At 38.2% G+C, this 17,306-nt stretch overlaps 1 protein-coding gene across 6 annotated transcripts in view; it reads right to left on the bottom strand.

The window, feature by feature from the left end:
* LOC121394646 overlaps positions 1-17,306 on the bottom strand; it is a 58,504-nt gene that overhangs the window by 18,233 nt on the left and 22,965 nt on the right. For 3 of the 6 annotated variants that reach the window (XM_041566154.1, XM_041566153.1, XM_041566157.1), the window contains 3 exons: positions 13,770-13,835; positions 6,461-6,489; positions 2,696-2,735 (listed from right to left, as the gene is read on the bottom strand). In XM_041566154.1, coding sequence (XP_041422088.1) covers positions 2,696-2,735; positions 6,461-6,489; positions 13,770-13,835 — 135 coding nt within the window. The remainder of the gene's footprint in view (positions 1-2,695; positions 2,736-6,460; positions 6,490-13,769; positions 13,836-17,306) is intronic. The other 3 variants (XM_041566155.1, XM_041566156.1, XM_041566158.1) reach the window with 1 other exon arrangement.

Genomic DNA, 17,306 nt, shown 5'->3' with positions numbered 1-17,306 from the left:
TATCTTTTTTTAGTTTGTTTTTTTGCATGCTTTATTGGCCTCCTTGTGTTGGCTCTACCAGCTAACTTTAATGGCTTAAATTCATGTTTTTTTCTTATCATCCTTAACAACAACACTTTTATCAAACCATAAAGGTTTTGCTTAGTGAAGTCTTTCCTTTCTTACAAGGGAATATACTGATATATTATTATATTTATTATGCAACATTCCAGACATTAAGATATTCAATTTTCCTTCTGTGTTTAAACCTGTGAAAAGTCTTTCCCAGTGAATATGTTGCAGAGATACCCTTATATTGGCAAAGTTTGCATTGCCTTAAATTTAGTGTTTTATTTACTCCCTTATAGAGTTGCCTCTGCAAAACAATCTCAAAGGAGACCACATTATAATCACTATTCCCTAAATACTCACCCATGCAAATACTAGAGATGAACTCGATTTGTTTTTTGGACTTGGTAATCATTAAAAATACCATTTGCAATACTAGCTAGGCTTAATTCACCTCACTTATACTTGGTGGTTTGTGGCATACACTAATGATAATTTAATTTTATAACCTTTATCCCAGCCCAAAGGGATTCCATACCCTGCCCAGTGCAAGTTAGCAATTATATCATAATTTCCAGCACGTACAATAAACTTCAGCTCTCCCATTTTTCCTTGACAAACTAATGTGCCAACATTCAGCAGAGGTTACTACTTTTCCTTCTGACATTTACATCCTCATCTAAGATGATTTTCCTTATACCGATACACATGTTTACAGGTCAGAAGGGATATGTACTGGATGGATATATAAAACGCACATATACCCCAATGTATTTTACACTAAAAAATTCATGGACTATGTATTCTGTGCAAAAAAGGTTGCAACAACAAAAAAAAATGTCATCACAGATAAAGTTGACACAGAAAATGCCAATTTATCGGCACATATTCAATCATCACTAAAGACTAGTTATTGGGACTCACAGCGAGATCACTGGGCCCCTAAACTTTGGGAACAAGATATTTTTCATAAACTCATATTGCACATGGTTATAGAGTCCTACTGGGGCCCCCCTTGTAGTTGCAGGGTGTGTTTCCTCTTTTGCGCCACCCTTGCTTTTACAGTAAATCAATTTGTGAGTTTGTATTACAGTAGCTGTGTTGAAAAAAATCTCACTGCTAAAAGGTACACAATTGTGTCATGCACTTTGTATAGGTCAGCAACACATTTTTATGACACCATGTCTTATGTACCAGCACAACACAAGTTTGTTCTGCATTCTTTACAATCATTGGGAAGATTAAAAGAAACCCAGAATGTGCAGAACATTTCCAGAGTGCATGCTGCAATAAGAAGGTATGGCTGAACTATACAAATTGACCCATAGTAGCAGGGCTATATTTTTTTTCTCTCTCTCTCCCTCTCTCACTCTGCTTCCCTCGTTGATACATTAGTGTCATTAAACAGCTACACTTAATGATACTGAACTATACAGAATAACAGATAGTTAAGTGCCCAGTAGCAGGGTTAAAGAAATATTGTTATGGATAGAATGACAGTTTCCATATGCAGTCTGTTCTATGATCATTTGTTCAGTAAATCAGAAAGAGAAGAGACAGAAAATATTAATGTAAGCTAAACAAAAATACATAGAGAACATGGGCCCAGGTACTCACACAAAACGGACCCAAAAAGATTGCTTTGGCTACCCTGAAGACATTTAATAAAGGGAAAAGGAACATTCTAGTTTACTTCTGTAAATCCCAAACCGCATCCATTATTTTAGTCCCTGTCAGAAAATAGTATAACAAGACAATTGGGAATGTGCTACGTGATGAAACCTTATTGCCCAGAGACCACTAGTAATCATACCTTCAACTAGCGCAGGCATTCAGTTTTGACAAAACACAACACCCCATATGTAACGAACTCTCCAAGTTGCCTCCTCTAAGAAACTGGTCACTACAATATATTCACTTCGTTGCTCAAATCCCCCTGCATAGAGAGGATTCCTCTGTTTGTGCAGCTGCAGAAATAAGGAGGTTCTCCCCACACCCCACTTTAAGTGTCTAGTATGTTGTTCCAGGAGCCTATGGTAAGGTATTGCTGCTAGAGATTTTCTAAACAGTGTGATGCATAGAATTACACAACTGTGTGACCTGTTGAGCCCCCAAAATGCCAACATTGCCCACAAAATGTTCACTTGAAAAAATTAAAATGCAATAAAATAGTTTTAAAAAGAAATACAATCACTAAAAATGCAATATAATAAAAAATATAAAAGTAATTGAATAGCAATATTAGTGATTAGGCTAAAGTTTAAAAATAAAAGTAATAAATTGTGTATTAGTTTGCATGTGTGTGTGTGAATCACTAACATGAGGCAGACAGGATTTTTGTTCATGACACTTTCTCCTGGTTGTGATTTTTGAAACAACCTAGCAGCAGTTACTTCTCTATAGCTGGCTGTACAGGTTCAGAGTTTTAGTGTACGACAAATTTTCAAGAGTTAATTTTAATGCAACAATCTAAAACCAACCATTCAGCTTTAAATTGTAGGATTAAAGTAGGAAAACAAAATCAGATGATGTTCTGACCATTAATTGACAGACAACAATCATATGGAAGTTATGTCCAGGTAATAGTATTGACTATAACCATGGATATCGTCAATATATTCCAGACATACAAAGACTTTTGCCTTACCTGTCCAGTTTCTCTGTCTCTACTGAAGTATTTTCTGCTTCTGTAAGAAAAGCAAAAAAACAAAACAAAACAAAAAAGCATTTACAAGATATATATAGCTTCCACGTATAAGACTATGGCAAATACAGTCGGTATATGGTAGGTTTCCAAAGCCCTTAGCACTAAGTATATTAAAGAACATTAATTTTCAGTTTTACTGACCCTAAATCTATTGAACAGTGTGTTTTTGGCTGTGTGAATAGGTAGAAAACTGTTTTTTTCCACACAATATTTTAGTGTACAACACACAGCATAGCGGGAACATTCGTTATAACCCTACTAATATTACGAGAGAGACATGCAAGAAGAATTCAGGAAGGTTTGGTCATTCTAGTGGGAAGTTCCAAAAAAATTTACAATTTTCCTTGAAGGAGAATGAAAGGTTAAATCAATTGGGGTGTCAAAATATTAAGCACCCCTCAGTTATTGTAGTAGCTTACCTGATACCTCAGGCCGGGGCTCTAGTTCAATAAAAATACATAGGACTGAAGTATTTCTGAAGAAGCTCCTTATCGCCATCTTCTTTTACTGTCCTCTTTTTTTATTCCAGTATAGATTTTGATCTAATGTGCATGTACTTGCCGACGCCGAAAGAAATGATGAGGAAGAAGACTGCGCCGTAAGAGCTTCTACATAAATATCCTGGGCCAGTGCAATTTTCTGCTAAAAGGAGCAGCAGCCTGGGGTATCAGCTAAGCAACTATAACCACTGGAGTGTGCTTAACATTTTGGCACCTCCCAATGATTCAACCTTGCGTTCTCCTGTAAATCCCTTATTACCTAGGAGGTTACAAAATTTTAGATTGTTTTTTAAACTTGTTATTTACTTGTCTATGATTATCAGTACAGTCTCCCCCTCGAATAGGTATATTTGTTAGCATCAAATAAAAACACGAAAAAAAAAACAAACTTACCTATAAAGAAGTGAAGTTATAATCACAGGGATGCCAAATGTTAGGCACCCCCACGTTACTATAATCACTTACATTATACCCAGGACATAGTTCCTGTTCACTGAAAAAATGCACTACTTCTGGGTACTTCTGTAGGAGCACCAATTTGCAAAGTTCTTCCACTTCTTCGATCTTTTCTTCAACCTCATGCAAGGTATGAATGCACTATATAGTGAGAAGATGGCTTTTAATCGTAATGCGTACCAGGACCAGAACCTGGAAGATCCAATGGAAGATGGTAGCAGTGTGGTACTCTTGCAGGAGTACCCTGGGCCAATGCCCTTTTCAGAAAACAGGTATACCAGGCCGGCGTATCAGGTAAATTAATATGAGTGGGGCTGCCTAACATATTGGCACCTACCCTTGATATGTAACTGGTCAAAACTATATTAGATAATTATATATTCTAAAATTTAAAAACAATTTGGTATAGTGGCTTCACTCAGGACTGCTCCACACGCTATGTTCTATAACACGTCTGGCCCATTGTTTGTTGTTTTCATATTTTTAGTTGTGATTATGGTTTTTATTCAGTTTTTACTTTTTCCGATACTTGACAAAAATTTATTTAAGAGAATGCCATTCACTACCCAGATCCAGATGCTCACAAAATTTTGCTTTGCTTTAGATAATTTCCCTGAAACCTTTAAATGTTTACTAAAATATTAAATCTTCACACACGCATAAAACCTAACCCCTCAAATGACAGGGGTATCCTTGGACTCCGCTCCCTTTCCACAGCTTTCTACAATATACATACATTATTCAAATACACAGGGACCTGGAGAGACCGGTTCTCATTTTTATTTTTTTCCATACTTGCTATCATGGCTTTGATATATATAGTTGTTAGTGTTATATTGTGCTTATTAAGTTGATGTTGGGGTTGATGTTATTATGAATGTAATTATTATGTAATTAAAAGAGGTGTGGTCTGGTGGTCAGCTCTCTCAGACTGCTTATTCTGTTGAAATGGTTTACTCCAGTATTGGGTGGCACTCATTTTAAGAGGTTAATCTGGTGTTGTAAAGACTACACGTTGGGTAATTTACTTTGGGTTTGAAGGAACAGGCACAGTCCAGCTTAAAGTTTGTGTTTCAGAAATACAGATGTGGTAGTGGAGTATTAGAAGGGTAATTACATACTAATGGCTCACCTGCACTGTATACCTTAAAGGGGTGGTTCACCTTTAAGTTAACTTTTAGTATGTTATAGAATGGCCAATTCTAAGCTAATTTTTCATTGGTCTTAATTATTTAATTTGAATAGTTTTATTAGTTTGATGCCTTCTACACTCGTTCCAGCGTTCCAGCTTTCAAATGGGGATCGCTAAAATTGAAGACGGCGGAATAAAAACCTAAATATAATAAAACCATTATAATAAAAAATGAAAACCAACAGCGAATTGTCTCAGAATATCACCCTCTACATCATACTAAAAGTTAACTCAAAGGTGAAGAACCCCTTTAATCCCCAGCATTTTGTATAAAGTTTGTTCAGTGACCAGGCAGATACAGATGCTGGCAGCCATTCTCTGACAATGACAGCTCATCCACACAATGCAGTTCTTAGAGGGTTTTTTCCAGCATCTACTACAGTTTTCCATTTTGCTCCCTAATTTCACCTCCACGTGAATGACACTACCCAAATCAGTGATGTCAAGCATAGTTGTTTTGTGACACTGCAGGGATATGTGCAGCAGGAAAGGCTCAGGTGTGCAAAAAAATGTGAGGGGAGTGCATTTTTCTATCTGCCGTGAAAAAAATGGGAAAGAGAGACTGACTGGTGTGCTTGGCTTATCAGGGCCCAGAGCATTTGAAAGTGTGGAAATCTTTGCATGGGCACAATGGCCCTCCAGGATTGGGGACACTCACTTTAAATCACTGGTGTAATGCTGTTTCAAATACTTGACGCATGGCAAAATGTTCAAAACCGCAGCCAAAGACATTTTGTACATGATATACATGTTAGCTTTCGAAGCAAACATAACTACAGGATACCTGGTTGTACACTAGGCAGACCCAATATACTAATATTGTATTCAGGTTTGACCCTAATTGATAAATATAAAAAATATAATGCTGAGTATATTTATGTATGTTGTATTAGGAACACATTTTTTTTTTATCAAATTTAAGACATTGCAAGTTTAACCACCACTTGTGCCATGAACCTTAATATGGTGTAGCCCAGATGCTACAAGATAATTACACTAGTACAAAAGTAGGGCTATAACGCAGGGTTTACTGCTCAAAAAGTGTTTATGTTACACACTTCCTTTTATTCAAGAATTACAGCCACCAAATAACTTTTTTGTAGACCAGAGGCTCCCGCCTCCCATTCCCACAATTCTCACTTGTTTAACATAGGCAGCACTTGGGCCATTTCATTATGCACCTAAAAACTTTGCTAGAGCTGTTGAACTCTAGAGCACTGCATCATTGATGATAGGCAGACATAGAAAAAGAATAATATACCCCCTATTTGAAGACTTAAGGATATTGAAATCACTCACTAGAGCACACTGTAAGAATGGCTGTCACTTTCAAGTATAAGAAAAAGAACCCAACTCCCAAATCTTGGGCCAAAGCAACATTTTTCTCTCTTGATTTGTATAGGACATATCCAAACAACACCACATTTCTTTTTCCAATTAAAATACATTTGTTGTGTATTTAGGGCACCACAGATATCACAGCCCATCTATAAATTAAGTTTAAATACTGGATAACTGATATCAATACAACCCAACAAATATACAAGAGGCTATTACCTTCTGGAGATATTTTCTTCCACATTTGCCTGTGAAGAAAATAAAAAAAAATTTAAAAAAAGGTAGTAACCTCACATTAATAAAAATATGTGATACACCCTACATTTTCTCTTACCACATGCAGCCCTATCACTGCCTTTAATTACCTAATTTTTTAGATTTTGTGTGCAGTTTACTAGGAGGTACAAAGATTTCTCTACGATCTCATAAAAAAGTAAAACATTTTGTCTTTTTCCTATGATTCTTGCAGCTTCAGGGTCCTTTAAAAAGCTGTGCTTTAAAAGTTGTCATAAAAAAAGCTTGAGACTTGACCGAAGTCATTAAAAAAATATACAGCGTGTAAGTTGCTAGTCAGTGTGAAAAATGTGCAAGTGAAAAATGTAGGTAAAAAACAAAGCAATTTATACAGTACTGTTTGCTAGGAGTAGGCTATAAGCTTGTCAAATTAACCAAATGGCTGCTGAATTTCTTCGATGCAGTGCTTGCCCATTTGTAAATAGCAATCCTTTTTCTCTACACAGTTAAGATTCTCTCATTAAAGGGCACCAATCATAACTAAAATCATTTCCTAAGTAAATACACTATGTGAAAGTTCAAGAAATCCGATTTTTAAAACAGTTAGAATTGTTTGTATAATGTAAATCATCAGCTCACTATACCTTCTGCAAGATCTCCCCTATCACCACTGCAGTTCTAGCTGAAGCAGGCATCTTGGAATTCACTGGCTCCTCCTACCTATATCTTCCCAGCCAACTGCAGCTCTGAAATCTCGCACATGCTCAGTTGAAATTCCTTGTTTGCTTATCAACCCTTCTAAGCTATTTTCAAATCAGCCAAACCTCTGTGGTAGCTGCTGTTCAGTAGTGCTGCCACCTGCTGGAAGTTAGCGTGCCCTTTATTTGCATAATAACATCACCAGCAGGGGACAAGATAGGGAAATCTCCTGATACTTCTAGTGGAGGAGTTTACTAAAACAAGGCATTCTGGGTAGAATACTCAAAGCAGTTACAATCTGAGCATGCTCCTGAACTTTGCATATTATAGTCTGTTATAGTCTCAGTATGGCCTCCCTCAGTGAAAGAACCCATTTGACAAAGTAAGGGATTTTTTAAAACCTGCAGTTTTTTTCAAAAAACGATATATGTAGTTTGATTAAACGTGTTTGTGTTGTACTGGTCAGATTTAATATGCGTTTGATTTTGGGTGTGATAGGTGCCCTTTAACACACATCAACACTATAACACACCCAAAAATCACCCTTCTGCCCACTTCCATGCCACTCGTAGTCTTCACTATGACCCACAATAATAGTGTAGTCCCTTCCTATGTCCACATCTCAGTTCTCCCTTTCCCTTCTACAGCTGCACATCACTACCCTAACTTCCCCATTAGAGAACCCTGCCCTCACACTTCTGCTCCTAGTGCCCAATTTGACTAGCTTCCCCTTCACCAGGACGCTACTCTTCAAACTTCCTTCACAACTGCACCAAATACTTGATTCATTCCTCCACCACAACACCCCAACTGCAAGGCCTGATACAGATAATATGCATCAATGTGCATCTCAAGACAATCAAAATTAGAATTTACACAGCTAGTGTATGAAAAAAATAAAAGCTTTAAGGAGGTGAGTAAAAGTTGTGGATGCACAATTTAGAATTGATGTAGCCACACACTTGCTGTGATGCCACTAAACCATGAGAATCCTACCATCCTCATCCATTCTGATCTCAGAATAAACTCCCACCAGCTGTATGCTCTGGTAACTCTGTTTAAGGAAGGTGTCCATTTACTAAATTGAGGGAAATTTGTCTTTAACTCATTGCCCATTAACACTCTAAATTTTTATTATATTGATAATCTGCAATAAATCTTCATTATTTGTGTTAATGCCACTGCAAATGTATATGAAAAAGGAATCATTAGTAATTTATTCATATTTTATTACAATTATGGGCATTAACAATTTTTTTTATATAATATTAACTGCCATTAGTCCATGCAAAACAATGTAGCGTTGATTTGATAAATAGGCAATAATTTGTGGGGTTTTTATGCCATTATTTTTGGAGCAAGGAGCCAGAGACGCCATGGCCACATTCCTGATCTTCCAATTTTTCAGCAAATAGCCAAACAAATGGAAAGGCAGGCAGGGCCGCTCCGGCCATGAGGCAAGGTGAGAATCTTGCCTCAGGCGGCACGGAGCGGCCAGTTACCAGGGGCGGCAAAAAGCCGCCTCTGGTAACTTTAAGAGCCGAATTTCCGTTTTTTAAAACGGAAATTCGGCTCTTCTAGCGCAGCGAGCGCAATAGCGCTCACTGCACTAGCGATGCGGCCCCTCCTCCACCCGCTCCGACGCTGGTAGTTAGAAGAGCGGAGCAGGAGGAGGGGCGGCATTGGGGCTGCTGCCTCAGGCGGCAGCAGCCCCTGAAACGTGCCTGAAGGCAGGAAGTGAATATTAGCTCCACTCTACTTCCTCATCTGTCAATGCACTGGCCGACATGGTGCATCAGCAAATTACATTTTCTTTTCTTTTTTGTAACTTACATTTTTTTATTAAGTATTGATTTTTCCAGAAGAGAGACATAATACTGTACATTCCATGCGTATGGTACATTGCATATGAACATGATATAATACAAGTCTGTCTACTGCCACATATGTAAACACTGCTTCATGCCCTTTTTACATACACTCGAGTATAAGCCAAGTTTTTCAGCAACCAAAATGTGCTGAAAAAGTCTATCTCAGCTTATACTAGAGTCAGCGGGCAGTAGCTGAGATTGCAGTCACTTTTAATCATTCCTATACCAACAGTTCGCTTGGGAAGAGACTGCAATATCACCTCTGTTGGTTATATGAAAGAACAGTGCGCCCTCTGTTGGTTATATGAAAGAATAACAGTGACTGCAATATCACACAGCGCCATCTGTTGGTTATATGAAAGAATAACAGTGCGCCCTCTGTTGGTTATATGAAAGAATAACAGTGACTGCAATATCACACAGCGCCATCTGTTGGTTATATGAAAGAATAACAGTGACTGCAATATCACACAGCGCCCTCTGTTGGTTATATGAAAGAATAACAGTGCGCCCTCTGTTGGTTATATGAAAGATTAACAGTGACTGCAATATCGCACCGCGCCCTCTGTTGGTTATATGAAAGAAGAACAGTGACTGCAATATCACACAGCGCCCTCTGTTGGTTATATGAAGGATTAACAGTGATGGCAATATCACACAGCGCCCTCTGCACATGGTAGTGGGACAGTGGGACAATGCACACAGTAATCCGTTTGGCAATTCTCTATCACCATCAACTTTGCAAAGAAGCTGATCGCTGGAGGGGTCGCTTTGGCGGAATGTGCGCTGCTGGGAGACAGGGCTGTAGTTGTGTCTAGGCTTATACTCGAGTCAATAAGTTTTCCCAGTTTTCGTAGGTAAAATTAGGTACCTCGGCTTATACTCGTGTCGGCTTATACGCGAGTATATACGGTATGTTGAAACAACAATTAACAAAAAACAAAGCTATACCTTGTAAAATGTGGTTACTACACTGGTTATTAATGGATGGGGGCTCAGTTAATTTCCATTTAGCTGCTAACATTATAAGTGCTATAGTTAATATATGATTAACCAATACCTGTGATGATCTAGAGATCTCTTCAATAGGTTTCCCCAACAGAAAAGTTAGAGGATTTTTTTTTACATCTTTGCAGGTGACCTTTGACATTATGCCGTGGATTTCATCCCAGTAAGCGGTAATAACTGGACAGGCCCATAATAGATGGTATAACAAGTCTGTCTTAGGGCAACCCCTCCAGCATTGATTAGAGATCAGTGGATATATTTTATTAAGCCTAACAGGCATCACATACCATTGCATCATGACTTTATATATATTTTCCTTTTGTTTTACACATGTAACTCCTTTCTTAGCATTTGACCAAATAGCTTCCCTGTCATCCAATGTCAAGGTGACATTAAGTTCCTGCTCCCAGCGACATATATATATATATATATATATATTTTATGAAAGCTGTAGATGGTATCGTAGTCAAAATTTTATACATTTTTGACAGCAATGCTTTTTGGGGCCAACCTGCAATAATTATTTTCTCAAAAGGTGAGAGAGCCAGATTACCTTGGGTATGAAGAAATGGTTGCACAAAATGTCTTACTTGGAGATATTCATACAATTTTAAAGGAACTTCAGGTAGCTTGGCTTGAAGATCAGCAAATTGAAGCATCTTATGATTATCTTGAGATATTACATCATAAATCTTGAAGAGGCCCTTAGTTCCCAAATTACAATAAAAGGAGACCTGTGTCCCTAGAGTAAATCTCGAGTTCTTAAGAAATGGGGTCAACAGTGATAAGGGAGAGCTTAGGTTTTTCTTCTCCTTCCATCTGTGCCAAACTGTAATTATCATTTTGGTAGATTCCAGCATTTTGCAACATTTTCAAACTTGCCTGATCCTATAGTACATGAATATTGGTCAGAAATGGCAGGGCTTCATATATGTCCAGAAAATGGTATGCAACTTATTTTTTCATGTTTTTATTTGTGTGCGTGGCTAGCTTTAGAGTTTTGAAAATTTAGATTTCTCAAATAAGAATACATTTCAGTTGAAAATGGCAGATTGAACACTTGTAGCAAGCAAAAAGTGCTTCATTGCATAAACACACAACATATCCATGGGTGGATATGCTTTTAGCACTTGCTGCCAGGCATACAGCTGGTATATATAGTTCTGACAATGCAGGAATATTATACAGGGGGTTCTGGTCAACCAATTTCATTTATAGGCGTTACCGTATATACTCGAGTATAAGCCGACCCGAGTATAAGCCGAGGTACCTAATTTTACCTACGAAAACTGGGAAAACTTATTGACTCTAGTATAAGCCTAGACACAACTACAGCCCTGTCTCCCAGCAGCGCACATTCTGCCAAAGCGACCCCCCCAGCGATCAACCGGACTTCTTTGCAAAGTTGATGGTGGCAGAGAATTGCCAAACGGATTACTGTGTGCATTGTCCCACTGTCCCACTACCATGTGCAGAGGGTGCTGTTTGATATTGCCATCACTGTTAATCTTTCGTATAACCAACAGAGGGCGCTGTGTGATATTGCAGTCACTGTTATTCTTTCATATAACCAACAGAGGGCGCTGTGTGATATTGCAGTCACTGTTAATCTTTCATATAACCAACAGAGGGCACTGTGTGATATTGCAGTCACTGTTATTCTTCCATATAACCAACAGAGGGCGCACTGCTATTCTTTCATATAACCAACAGAGGGGCTGTGTGATATTGCAGTCACTGTTATTCTTTCATATAACCAACAGAGGGCGCACTGTTATTCTTTCATATAACCAACAGAGGGTGCTGTGTGATATTGCAGTCACTTATTCTTTCATATAACCAACAGAGGGCACACTGTTATTCTTTCATACAACCAACAGATGTCGCTGTGCGATATTGCAGTCACTGTTAATCTTTCATATAACCAACAGAGGGCGCACTGTTATTCTTTCATACAACAGATGGCGCTGTGTGATATTGCAGTCACTGTTATTCTTTCATATAACCAACAGAGGGCGCACTGTTATTCTTTCATATAACCAAGAGAGGGCATTGTGGGATATTGCAGTCTCTCCCCAAGTGTACTGTTGGTATAGGAATGATTAAAAGTGACTGCAATCTCAGCTACTCGGGTCGGGTACCGCTGACCCGAGTATAAGCCGAGGTAGACTTTTTCAGCACATTTTGGATGCTGAAAAACTCGGCTTATACTCGGGAATATACGGTATTCATTTTACTCATGGTATCTACTTGGACTCAAGTCATCCATGCAGTTCTTCTAAAACCAGCAGCAGCTAATACTTTTGGATATTTACCTTCCTCTCCTAAATCAGTAATTTCAAGAAATTCTGGATTCAAACATTCACATTACCCCTACTGTTTGCTACTACTGTTCCAGTTATTCCATAACAACACCTTCTGAATTTGTGTTGGCAGGGTCAGTTCTGACACAAGGCAAGGTGAGAACCCTGACTCAGGCAGCAGCGAGCAGCCGGGGTGGCAAAAAAGCTTCCTCTAGTAACTGGCTTGCCTCATGGCAATAGCTCTCTCTGCACTAGCGATGTGGCCACCTTGACTTGCTTCAAGTGGTGAGCAGGTAGTGGGCAGCATTGGGGCTGTTGCCTCAAGTGGATGTACCCGAAAAACAGCCCTGTGTGTAGGGGGGGGGTGTGTGTGTGTGTGTGTGTGTGTGTGTGTGTGTGTGTGTGTGTGTGTGTGTGTGTGTGTGTGTGTGTGTGTGTGTGTATATAGATAGATATATATATTCTAGTTACATCTTTTTTTCTGACACTAATATATAAATACAGCAATCGGCGTACATATTTATAATTATTTTTAGTTATCGTAACTACTAGTCCCCATTATCCCAATTTGTAAAATGGGGAATAGCATGGGGAGTTTTATTGCTTGTATTGCTTTCACAATATGTACCCTCAAGTAGCTAATATTCATTATATAGCCTAAACAATTATTTTTACATAAGTAGAAATATACTGGTATTAATTAAATAACATGTCTTTACACAAGATAATATTTTAGTGTGATTTTTTTTCTCTGTTATTCCTAAGGCTAATGACAGACATGGTGTATTCTCAGCCAGCAGGCCAAGAATCAGCCCCTACATCTGTGTCAGCCCTTTTCCTTGCCTGGTTCCAGGTGTAGGGGCTGATTCTTAGCCTTCTTTCTTCCGCAGGCCAAGAATATGCCATGTCTGGCATTAGCCTTACCATCTTTTACCATTTCCTAATAATTTAAGTAAACTTTGTACTGCTAAATATAGGCCAGAGTTTGGTGTAAAAGAAGACAACATGTTTCCTTAACTTTTTATTTATAAATACATATGTAATGAGGCAAAGCTAATCATGCAGCTAAAACATAATAAAGGCCCCCATAAACGGGCCGATAAAAGCTGCCGACAGACCGAGTTGGCAGCTTATTGGCCCATGTGTGGGGCCATTTGGCAGGCTTTCCCGATTGATATCTGGCAGGTTAAAAAATCCCGTCGGATTGCGGCCGCATCTGTGCGTGTATGGGGTCCCGCGATCCGAATGCCCACTTCGGATGCATTGTGATAGGCCCACGATCGGATCAGCCCGATATCGCCCACTTCAATGTGGGCAGAACGGGGAGAAATCTGCTCGTTTGGCAACATCTCCAAACGAGAGGATTGTGCGTCTATGGCTACCTTAAGGGTCTTTCAGTAATTTGGATCTTACCTTATGTTTAACTCCTAATAAATGTTCATCCAGTTGGTAAGCAGATGTACAAACAATATTACAAACCTGCAAAAGGAAATTATTAAAATAAACAATAACTATTTAAAGGAGATCTGTTTATGAGATTAATATACTGTTTTGCAAATTTAAAATCACTACCAGCATAGTTTATGCACACTAGATTTTGCCACACACATTTTTTATAGCCTTTATGAGGCTATAAGCACAAACCTAGACAATAGTGTGGCAGTTAATGTGACCTACCACAAAGAAAGTTACAGGTTAAACTAAGCAATATTCACCTAGAAGATAATATTTGTATTTGGATAGAGAACTGGCTAAAGGATAATGTTGAGTCACATGAAATTGGTCTCTAAGCTATTACTTTTAAATTGATCTCAGAGTATTAAAGTAGACACCTATTTTAACTTAACATAGGCAATGTATGGTAACATAAAAAGAGTAAAGTTGTAAAAAAAAAGGAGTTTAAACATCTTTAGCATAGGTTTATAGACTCAAAGGCTCATTAAAAAGAGCAGTGGTAAATTGAATAAATTTGAACTGAATCAACAATGTTAGCAGAGTACCAAAGGATAAACTTAAAGGAAAACTATACCCCCAGAATGTCATGAGAAAAAACTATTTTTTCAAAATGAATCAGGTAATAGTGCTGCTCCAGCAGAATTCTGCACTGAAATCCGTATCTCAAAAGAGCAAACAGATTTTTTTATATTCAATTTTGAAATCTGACATGGGGCTAGACATATTGTCAATTTCCCAGCTGCCCCAAGTCATGTGACTTGTGCTCTGATAAACTTTAATCACTCTTTACTGCTGCAAGTAGGAGTGATATGACCCCCCCCCCAGCAGCCAAACAAAAGAACAATGGGAAGGTAACCAGATAACAGCTCCCTAACACAAGATAACAGCTGCCTGGTAGATCTAAGAACAACACTCAATAGTAAAAAACCAATGTCTCACTGAGACTCCTTCAGTTACATTGAGAAGTAAAAACAGCAGCCTGCCAGAAAGCATTTCTCTCCAAAAGTGCAGGCACAAGTCACATGACCAGGGGCAACTGTGAAATTGACAAAATGTTTAGCCCCATGTCAGATTTCAAAATTGAATATAAAAAAATCTGTTTGCTCTTTTGAGAAATGGATTTCAGTGCAAAATTCTGCTGGAGTAGCACTATTAACTGATGTGTTTTGAAAAAACATGTTTTCCGATGACCCTTTTAACCAACAGTATATATCACATTAAGTGGCCTGTTAAAGAATCTTAAACTGGAATATAGATGTCAGCAAATATTGCCCTTTTACATCTTACTAATTGCAACAGGAAGAAGTGTAGGAGTAATAGACAGAACACTGTCCATTAATTGGCTCATGTGACCTTACATATGTGGTTTGTTTGTGTGCACTGTGGATCAAATGGTCCTGGGAGGCAGCACTTAGTTCTTAAAGTGGCATTTTTCTATTTAGGATTACCCAATGGCACATACTACTACAAAAGTAAATTTTTATGAAAATGGTTTATTCAGATGAAGCAGGCATTTACATGAGATGTAATATATTTTTATAGAGACCTATATAGTTTGGAGCTATAGTTTTCATTATCACAAGTTTGATCAGTGTAATATGGTGGCACATATGGCAAACCCAAACCCCAAGGAAGTATCTGGATTGCAGTCTAGGTGTGCTTTTCTGTCTATATCAACCAAGTTAAGTCAGAACCAGACAAACCACTGAATGTTTGTGACAATAACCACAACAACACAAGTTCTGGACCAGGGCAATACGAATAACCAGATAGAAACCAGAGCATTGCAGATTCAGATCAGAAGTTCCCACAAACAGGCTTACTTGACAACTGGCAGTGAGCCAGCTAGCTGGTGATTATCTATAGGCAATGGTAAACCCTGTGGCCAAATTAATAATAGCTGGAAAAAAAATTGACTACCAGAAAACTATTATGACTACTAAAAGAAAAATAAAAGCACTGAATCGGGAGTCTGATTGTCTGCTGAAATAGAGCAGAATTATTGCAGACTGCATAGTAAACATCAAATGTCTAGTTCAAAATAAGAAGGATGTTAGATACATGCAGTAGTTCGGTGGAACTTCTCTACCTGAAGAGGATGACTTGTGAACTAGTTTTACCGTGTTTTGTTTTAGTTAATTTGATCGGGCAAAAAGGATTTACTGAGCGAAGAATGTAGGAGATCAAAGCGGTTTATTCTACTAATGGCTCAAGAAAACCCAGTTCTGTTACTTATGCCCTGTTTAACTAATTTAATCAAATAGTCGCTACCTCATTTAGTTCATTAATTTATTATGATTTATTTTATTACAGAAAAATATGCAAACTTTTAATGAAAAATCTTGGTAACTAAAAACAGCCACATTTCTGAATCTGAAGAATGGATTTTTTTTCAAATGTTTAAAGTTCAAAAAATTAATGAAACTACACTTTAAAGGTTGCTATTTATTCATTATTTTCCTATTCAGTCCTTTGCGCATTAATACTAACATCTCTGTCTACTTCTCAATCAGGAAAGGATATTTTTCCAGGCCCAAATTTCTTTTCTGGTGTTGGAACACTTCTTTCTGTTCCCACACAGGTTGTTATGGAAATGACACTCTCTTTGAGTGAATTACAACAATTCACAAAATTATAAAATTGGAATCTTCTCTAGTACCCTCAGCTTTCCTCTCCACCCATGTTTTTAAAAGTCCCACCAATTTATAATGCATTTCAATGGGTGCTTTTCCCTTATTTTTCACGTTTTCCCGGATTTACATAAAATGTTGTACTAATGTTCCCAAAAATTACTGTTTGCCCTCTACGAAAGTTATTACTAGTTAAATAGCGGTTTAAAATACTAACCAGCTGCATATGTTGCCGTGGTTCTGTCTGTAAATAGTGAAGTCTGATTAGTCTGCCCCTCATACAGTCATGTACAAATCACTTGCTTTAGGTTGTGCATCTGTATTTCAAAGTAAATTCGTTACGTTACTGCATTTAATAGTTACAGTAACCTCCTCCTCCTTTATAAAAGCAGAGTGTTTTTACAGGCAACTAGAGCCACATGTCATCTAGAATGTCACTGTCTGCAACAGTGAAATCAATTCCTTCAGCCTGCTTGCTGTAACAGAAACCTGACTTTCTACCTATCTGCACTGCCTCACCTGCTGCCCTGTCATATGGAGGGGACTATTCTCTGAAGGAGACTTGTGGTAGCAAAGCAGAGGGGTTTTACCTTTCGCTTCCACAACTGCCACATACACAGACCATTCTAGGCAAGCTCCGACTGGCAAGGGGAGGGACAGTCTGAGGTCTGGTGCTAGGATAGCACTTGCCCCAAGTGCAGGACTATGGGAAGGATTTCTTCCACCATCTCAATTTCTTTATTTGAAGTTCACTGCATTCACCTAATTTCTCCTGCAATGCTATACATTTCTTTAATATCATTCAAACTCCTAGACAACTTTTTCTACAACTATACTACCTGTTTTTTTCCAGATATTTCCTTTT

This window comes from Xenopus laevis, chromosome 6L, assembly GCF_017654675.1.
Source record: "Xenopus laevis strain J_2021 chromosome 6L, Xenopus_laevis_v10.1, whole genome shotgun sequence".
Classification (NCBI taxonomy): Eukaryota; Metazoa; Chordata; class Amphibia; order Anura; family Pipidae; genus Xenopus; species Xenopus laevis.
The sequence above is the reverse complement of the archived record's forward strand: the minus strand, read 5'-3'. Positions and strand labels throughout refer to the sequence as shown.